The 9,741-nt window shown below is 34.1% G+C and overlaps 1 protein-coding gene across 1 annotated transcript; it reads right to left on the reverse strand.

The window, feature by feature from the left end:
• Nucleotides 1-471: 471 nt before the first annotated feature.
• LOC132162114 (UPF0481 protein At3g47200-like) lies at nt 472-1,803 on the reverse strand. Its single transcript, XM_059572406.1, has one exon. It carries the CDS (start codon nt 1,801-1,803, stop codon nt 472-474), a length of 1,332 nt encoding a protein of 443 aa, XP_059428389.1.
• Between the last annotated feature and the right edge of the window lie 7,938 nt (nt 1,804-9,741).

Here is a 9,741-nt window from a genome sequence, read left to right on the forward strand (position 1 = left end):
GTTATTTTCTCCTTTTTTTCCTATTTTATTTCCATGCTTGTCCGTACGGCGTTATGTCCTGTCCTGATGGCCATCGTAGCTTTTCAATTCCGATTTTATTTCATATTTCAATTAGGGTTTGGAGTCTTGGGGCTATAAATATGTTTGTAATCCTAAGAATGCAGCTTTCATTATTATTTCAGTTTTTCATAAATAAGAAGCCTTAGAGTGAAGTTTTCATCATATTTTCCTTCAAGCCATAGATAGACTCTATAGTTTTGAAAAGAATTCTCAAATCTTTGATAGACTCAAGATCTAGAATTAATTATATTTCTTCTTGTTACTGTGTTCTTTGCATCCCACAAAGTCAGGTTGCATCAATAAATATATATATCACAAGTTAAAGAGTATTACAAAATTCAGATACAATGCATCCATTAATGCAACTAAAGGCAAAGCATCCCAACAAACATTAGACCACAGATCGATGCTTCAAACCTTCATGACGAAAGCCCGAAGGAAATTCCAAAAAAGTAAACCCAGAGCAATCAATCCAACAAAACTGGCGGTGCCTCTCCAAATATCAGGGAAATACGCAGTTGTCAATAATGACATGTTACGGTTCCAATAGTTTCCACAGTGATCATTAAGTTGTTGAGCGAGATCACTGTAACAAGATTTAACTTCCATAATCTCATAGCCGAGCTTGTTAATTAGAGTCATCACCTCAGCGTTGCTGCCGAGCCCGTTTACAATGACCTTTTTTTCAACAAGCAAATCCACATCTTCTTCTTTGTTGAGAAGACAACCCAATAGCAAAACATAATTGCAGATGTAAGATTCCCACGGGTAATGACATTGCTCAAAGGCCATAAAGTTTCGGAAAATGTGTTCTGTTTGGTCGTCTACGGTAAACAGAGGGACTTTCAAGAGAGGTTGTATTCTTTTCAAGCACTTCGAGCATTTCAAACAGGGTAAGCAATTTAAGTACCAGAAACAATTTAAGAAGGGACAGCTTTTCAAGCACTTATTCTTCATGAATTGTATGTCAAGTAAACCTCTTCCACAAAATGGCTTGAATCTCACTCCTGCCTTTTCCAGCTTTGTTGCACTTGGTGGAAGTCCAATGTTGTTATTGGTAGGTTTCAGGTGCTGTGGAAGGTAATATGTTCTGTCCAAATCAACGAAATGTAAGGGATCCTTCTCTCTCTCGTTCTCAATATTGAGCCCCAAGTATTTACAGGCAAGATCAAGAAATGGAGTATCATTGGAGGCAGATTCATATAATTCTATGAGAACATAATATGGAAGTTGATTCTCGAGTAGCATCAAGTCCTCAACTATTTTAGATCGCCGCCATGGTTTACTTAATATATAATCGTTTTTGTCTTCTGGATTTTCTGAATATCTCAAGAAGAGCTCAATGATAAAGATAGCATCCAATAGAATCATTTCTACAAAAGCTTCAGTTACCTCAAAGGTCTCTGAATAGCAACGGGTGATTTTTTCTTTGTTGGGTTCAATTAAGCTTGTAAGATCCTTCTGGCTCTTCCCAGCACGAATACAAAACTTCTTCCAATATATGACTTTTTGGATTTCCATGTCGCTCAATTCTTTTCGACCGTTATGAAAGGGGCCTATTGAAACTAGCTTAGGAGTATAGGCTTCTTCATTTACCTTGCGGAGTTGCTTGGGAACCCTGTAGATATAGCACTCCCGCCACTGATCAGATACCAGTTCTGGTTGAGTGTCAATGAGGAACACCTTGCATTGAAGTGGTTGTAAAGTCCATTCACCAACTGCAGAGCAAGGCTTCTTTTCCATCCCTCAACTCCCTTTTCCTAGTGAGAAATAAACAACATTCACTTTTTTATTTGCTTATTTAGGAGTTTTCAGCATTAGCTCATTGCTTTTAGGTTTTCTTTGTAAAGTGTATAGTTGTTTTTTTTTAATGAAAGTTACTCTAACACTTATAATAGAATATAATACAATGAAACTGCAAAACCTTATTTCAATAATCACGTGGCACAGCTCTCAGCCCACAACTGCATATGGATCATGATTCTCTACAATTACAAATACATTGTAGATTATAAAATTATGTAATTTAGGTCATTTATTGTACCAAATAGATTGGAAAATGCCACACATTAAAAAGGTAGCATGTTACTAATGAGAATTGAGTATATTTTCATGAAGTTCTTGTTCTCTATGTCGTACAAAAGCTTTGAGCTAAAAACCGTAGTTTTGTTTTATGAAAAAGCGTCTTCACAAAAGTGAAGAAGAAGCGTTTTGAGAAAAAAATCATTTTTAGATGACTCTTGGTAACAATTTATTTAAAATTGTAAGGAATCCTATTCCATAATGCTATTTAATATTTTCCATACTCTTATTTTGTTGGCATATATGGGTCCTATAGATTCAATGGTTGATTTTTTTTTAAAAAAATAGAGGATAAAAAAGGCATAAGAGAATACAGAGGACCCGGGCATGCAAAGATCGAAGTGCAACAAAAAGCAGTTCTGGAAAATATGAAAATATTTGTAGGATTTATTTAATATATGAATCGGGTTTAATCAATCATTTAATCTCCAATATTAAACGACTTAAACTAACAGAAAGTCTGCCTAATTCGATTAATTTATTAGGAGTAATTAAGCTCCCAACCACTAAGCCAACTCCTCCTGTGGTTTGGAAAAGTTCAACACATTAATTATAATATAAATCAATTCTGGGATACCAAGTATCTCAAATTTTGACATCAATTTTCATCTTCAATCCATTAGGGATTTCTTATAAACTGAATAATTGGATCTGAATTTGAACTTGAAAATAAAGTTGTAAATTTAAATAATTGATTAGAAGGAGAATATTAGATTTTATCTCCCAAATGGTGAAGATACCATGCATAATGACTAGTACTGTATGAATAAACTGAACTATATATGTTATTATTAAAGGAAACTTTTAACACATGATCTTATGAAAAAGAACATAACAAAGTGAAATATATAGAGGGTAATTATAGAACCTGCAAATTTTGCTTGTAATATTGCTTGAAAGCTCCACAATCCCTCCTTTTATGGTTTCTCCCCTCTAATTTCTCAGTGAAAATATAGCCTTTCTTCTTCTTGCAACCCCATATATATATATATATATAAACTTCATGCATGTGGTCTTCCCTGTCGTTATGAGGCCTCGCATAACAAAGCAAATTGTTCAAATTAAATTTATCAGTTTGGACAAAGACTCAGCTCGAAGTCTATCATTTTTTAGAAACTTGTGAAAAGTCGTACTTTTTTTGTTTTGAATCAGTCTTGCAAACTTTCATTTCTAGAAAAGACTAATCAGTAGAGCATATAGTGAGGGGCTTCCTCCAAATAGACTAGTTCGTCCATACATAAGAGAAAGTGCCTCTTCGGCTAGCCTATGAGCTATCCTATTTCCCTCCCTCCTCACACTACAAGAATTTAGGTCTTTAGGGGCGACTTCGAGTCAACCCTAAAAGTCCAAAAGTGGACGTTGTTGACAACAGCGTCGACTCAACAACGTCCACTTTTAGACCTTAAAGGTGTCGACGCTAATAGTCCGACCCTAATGATCAAATGAGTGATTATCAGCGTCCACTTAAAGTCGACCATAATGATCACTTTTAGCGTCAACTTTATTGACCCTAAAAGTCGCAATGTTTTGACCTTAAAGGTGATGTAAACGGAAGCCATAGTCGACGCTAATAGTCAACCATTAGCGTCCACTCAGAGTGGACGCTGATAGTCATCCATTAGCGTCCACAAAGTGGACCCTAATGGTCCTAAAAAAAATTTAAAAAAAAATTAACTATCAGTGTCCAAACCAAAGTGGACGCTGATAGTTAACCATTAGCGTCCACAAAGTGGACCCTAATGGTCCTAAAAAAAATTTTTTTAAAAAAAAATTAACTATCAGCGTCCACTTAAAGTCGACCTTAATTATCACTTTTAACGTCCACTTTAGCGACCCTAAAAGTCGCAATGTTTTGACCCTAAAGGTGATGTAAATGGAAGCCATAGTCGACGCTGATAGTCAACCATTAGCATCCACTCAAAGTGGACGCTGATAGTTAACCATTAGCGTCCACAAAGTGGACCCTAATGGTCCTAAAAAATAAAAAAATAAAAAAAATATGCGATCGATCGCACAATCGTGTGCAATCGATCGCAGTACCAGTCGGTTTTTGACATTTTGCGATCGATCGCAGTATTAGTAGGTTTTTGACATTTTGCGATCGATCGCACTTGTAGTGCGATCGATCGCAGTACCAGTGGGCTTTCAATATTTTGCGATCGATCGCACTCTAAGTGCGATCGATCGCAGAGCCAGGGAACCAAATTACTTACATATGCAAACCAGTTTCATTTCTGAATTTAAGATCAAATTTTATACAAATTTATTAACTTTAGTTATCAAGAATCTCACCAGAACTAACTACTGAAACTAGAAGAAATTATTAACTGAATGACAAACCCGCTCCAAACTATCTAATAACTGGGATGCAAAAGAAACTATTTTCTGCCAAGAGGTTTAGTAGATTCAATCCTCCAGCTTGCAATTAATAGAAGTAAACGAGCACTATGACCCTTATTCAAATCTATAAGAATGTGTTCAAGACAAAGCAATGACAAGTATTAAGAAAAAAACAAAAGAAATATTAAACCAGGTCATACCCTGATCATTAGTTCATGCAAATCAATTACATTAAAAGAAAACGCAATAGATTATACAAGAAAGGTGAAAATAGTGCTTAATTTTAAAGATTGGCTTGCATGAAAAGAAGAATATTCACTGCTTATGCAAGGAAAGGAAAAAGGTAGAGTCACGTACAGAACTGTTGGTATAATTGCCCATAATACTCCTAAATTACAGAAAGCTTTATTTTTTACGGATTCTAGTTATAAATCAATCTAACAGTAATGGACGCTACCAACCCAGTTTGTACTGTAGAAAGCCTCCACCATCTCAACGGATCTGTTATGTACTACAGCAGCCACCTGGATATGCACAGAAGTCAATAATAGAAAAGAGACCAAAAACAAAACTGGAGCACGTTATAAATTATCTCATTAGAACAGAAAATTTTATTGTAAACAGTATTACAGGGAGAAAGCATAAAAAATGTTTGCATATGTATGCATAACCAAATTAGATATGAAGTTACACCACAAAAATTAGAAGCTGCTTATATAATGAAAGACAACCAATTATGGCTAATTAAGTAAATCCCAAAAGAGTAAATAAAACACAACGTCAAATAAAGGCATACCTTCTTCCAGTCTTTTCCATATTTCCGATAGGCTTCATAAAAATGCTCAAGCTCCTCCTTGCTCCATTGAGGTCCTAGCTTATCAGAATATTTCCTTTTCTGTGCATAAAATACAGCAGCCACAATATTAAAAAAAAAAAATCCACACTTTGAAGCTTTAAAGTCAACTCAACTAAGCCTTAATCTCTGTATACTGGGTTGGTTTATGGACCTCAATAACAAATTATGTTTGCCCACACAAATACATTCCCATGCAAACAAGAGGCTCAATTAATGATCCTATATATTTTGTTATTCTATCCTATCTGAAATTATCCTTTCTATTGCCACAAAGATTGACTGTGTCCTATACAAGAGGCCATCATTTTGAAGATCCTATTAGATACTTCAAAACTTCATAAAAGGCCCACACTACATTCTACCCTCCATAAAAACTGACCAACAAAGGTTTATGAAACTTGGTTAACAAGTGTAACCAAACCAAGACATAGAGAGTCAAAGCACAACAAAGAAGAATAATGGTTACAAATAAATGAACAAATAACGAGTCAGATAGGTATTAATTAAGTTATAGGAAAAGTATAGGAAAAAAAAAACTTGTTTAGGATCCAAGAGAACATGTTTATTGATTTGGAATGTGCATCAATTCCTAGTCCTAGGTTGAATGTCAAAGCATATTTGATCACCTAATCCATATTGAAAAATGATCTGTCTGCCCAAATTGTTTCCTTCTGCTGAAAAATAAAGAAAGAAAAATGATTGTTTTGGATAACCAAAGCTAACATACCAGCTCAAATTGGCTTGAAATGCAATGCTCAAACTCCTCCACAACCTTACTTAGCACAGATTCAACCAGATTTCCCTCCCTGAAATTTAACAAATTTATTTTGAATTACTATACAAATTTCTATCCGTAAACCATATCTGTTCTATCCTCAGCATCTGATGTACGTGAAAAATGGGCTAAAAGCAGAAATTTCTATTTTAATGAAAAACAGAGATACTAAATTCCCTAATTCTTTGAGAATCCTGATCCCTGAATACATACTTGTTCCAGATCAGACGCCTCAAACGTAGGAATTCCCATTTCCTGCACAGCCACTAGGAAATTCCTCATATTCTCAAAGTACTGAAATGCGGACAATGCGGCCCCATCAAGAACCAGAGCAGAATCACATGGACTTTCCACCACCTGAAAAGAAATCAAACTACTGCTTAAACATCCCAAATTGAAAAAACAAAAAAGACACAGAATTGAAATGAAGATAAGGATGAGGAAAAGGCTAACCTTGGGCACAGCTCCAGAGTAAACCTTGTTAAGCACATTGCAGAGAATGATCCCACTTCTCAATCCCAGCCTGAACTCCTCCTCCGACGGCTCCGCCGGCAAATCCTTCACCCCCACTACTCCTACCATCTTCCTCAGCCACCCCGCCGCTTCGTTCCTTCTCGACGCTATCAATCACCAAAACAAAAAAAAAAACCCATCAACCACTCTCTCCCATTCATTCACCACAACTAACACAAACTTACTGATTTTCCTCTATTTGGATGCTGAGAAAATGAAACAAGAAACGAAAAGAAAATAATAATATAAAAATAATAAAATACCAGCTTCCTCAGCTTTTCTAGACTCATCGATCTATCACAACCCAAACACTAGACAACTCCAAATTAGAATTACCCAATTCAGATTTGAGATACTCAACATAAATCTCCAAACACAAATCAAAGTCAACTACAAAATTTAACCCAACAAAAATGAGAAATAATAAAAATCAAGCTCACACCACTCTTCTTAGCAACCGAAATCCACCTCAAGCAAATTCAATATTATCAAAAACTAATCCAAAACTTCTACAACAAGAAGAACACCGGCCACAAAAATTACAAAAATTTAAAGTTTAAAGAGGTTACCTCGACGATTTTTCTCCCTTTCTTTTTCTTCTCTGGCTTCCCCGAACGATCCACCCTCTCTCTCTTTCTTTCTCTCTCCCTCGCTCTCTCTCCCTCTTCCAGCTTCTTAGCAAAGCCTTGTATAAAAGCTTTCGTCGGTCAAAGTTTGGGAGAGCAGCGGTAGAGAGATTGAGAGTGAGAGTGATGAAGGAGGTGAGTGAGAGGGGTGTTAGGGAGGATTCTGGTGTTTTGAAGGTTTGGGGAAAAAAAGACGCGGTTTATGAAATTTTTGGTCCAAAAATTTCAGATACCCCGCCACTGGATGGCGCTTATTTTTTGCACTCAATAAGGGCGACCCTAATCAGCCTCAATTTTTTTTTTCTTTTAAAAAAAATTATACTTATAATTTTTTAATTTTTATTTATTTTTGTTTTTCTTTATTTTCTCCTGTAATATGTTTTGATTATTATAATATTAACTAATAATTTCCGTTTAATAAATTTTTATGTTAAAGATCATTAAGTTGACATTTAACTTATAATTAATTATAAGATCAATACAAAATCCAAAGATAATATAAGATCAATATAACTAATGCACTAAGATAATATAAAAAGCTTATAGTTCAATTGAATGTTCTATTGAACCTTCAATTGTATTCAGTTTGATCGATCAATTGATCTTATCATGATCAATCTAACTAATTCATTAGGATCAATCGGATGTTTGATCGATCAATTGATTCTATTACGATCAATCGAACTAATTCATTAGGATTGATCGGATTTTTGATCGAATGTTTGATCCTATCATGATTAATCGAACTAATTCACTATGATCGATCATTTGATCCTATAACAATAAATCGAACTAATTAACTAGGATCGATCGGATATTCGATCAAACATTTGATCTTATTACGATCAATCGAACTAATTCATTAGGATCGATCGGATGTTTGATCGATCATTTGATCCTATCACGATCAATCGAATTAATTCAATTTCAATTTCAATTGTTTCAATCATTGGATCTTGTCACGATCAATCGAACTAATTCATTATGATTGACCGGATATTTGATCAATCCGATAAGATCAATATAATTAAGGCACTAAGATAATATAAAAAGCTAACAGTTCAATTGAATGTTCGATTGAACCTTCTATTGTATCTAGTTTGATCTATCAATTGATGATACCACAGTCAATTGAACTAATTCAGTAGGATCAATCGGACATTTGATTCTATCACTATCAATCAAACCAATTTATTATGATCGATCATATGTTTGATCGAACGATTGATCCTATCGCGATCAATCGAACTAATTCATTAGGATCGATCGGATGTTTGATCGATCATTTAATCATATCACGATCAATCGAACTAATTCTTTACGATCGATTGGATGTTTGATCGAACATTTGATCCAATTACAATCAATCAGACTAATATGTAATAGTATCGATCGGAATTGATTTAATTTATCAGATGTTTGATTGAACCTTCAATCATGTCAAGTTTTATTGATTGTATCCCGATCAATTTAAGTAATGCACTAATATAATATAAAATGCATAGAGTTCAATTCAATGTTCGATCGAACATTTAATTTGTTTGAATTTTGTTCGATCATTTGATCTTATCACGATCGATCGAACAAATGCACTAGCTAGTTTTTACGGTTTAGATTTTATTTTGTTATATTTAACAGTGTAAAATCTTTCCATAAGGTATCAATATATTCATCATATAATATATATACACTATTAGATCTGTAAAATTTAATATGAATTATGAAATGGGAATTAAGTCTTCAAATTAGTCCGAATGAAAACTTTATCCTCCAAATGGAACTCCTAACCAAATGGCAAATATATACAAATTAAAATCTTTCTTTAGGAGGATGGAATTGAAATAGAAGAAATTTTCCTTTTTTTTTAAAAAAAAAAAACATATATATATATTGAAACAACTGTACATATGGAATAAGTGAAAGGGAGAGCTTTACTTTTACGGTTAAAATTTTATTTTGTTATATTTAACGGTGCATATTGTGTCACTTTATTTGAAAATTTTAAATAATGCAATGATATATACACAATTTTAGTGGACGCTATTGGGCATCAATTTTATTTTTTATTTTTTATTTTTTTATTTTTCTACCTACTCTTTAGGGTCGACTCTAATACTTTAGTATTAGGGTCGACTTTAAAAGTCAACCCTAATAATGGGTTTTCAGCGTCCACTTTAGTGGATGCTATTGGTCATCAATTTTATTTTTTTTAATTTTCCTACGTACTCTTTAGGGTCGACAAAGTCGACCATAATACTTAAGTATTAGGAAAGTCGACCCTAATAATGACTCTTCAGCGTCCACTTTTAGTGGACGCTATTGGTCATCAATTTTATTTTTTTATTTATTTTTTTAATTTTTCTACCTACTCTTTAGGGTCGACAAAGTCGACCCTACTAGTTAAGTATTAAAGTCGACCCTAATGATGAGTCTTCAGCGTCCACTTTTAGTGGACGCTATTGGTGATTAATTTTATTTTTTTAATTTTT

This window comes from Corylus avellana, chromosome ca1 (genome assembly GCF_901000735.1).
Source record: "Corylus avellana chromosome ca1, CavTom2PMs-1.0".
NCBI lineage: Eukaryota > Viridiplantae > Streptophyta > Magnoliopsida > Fagales > Betulaceae > Corylus > Corylus avellana.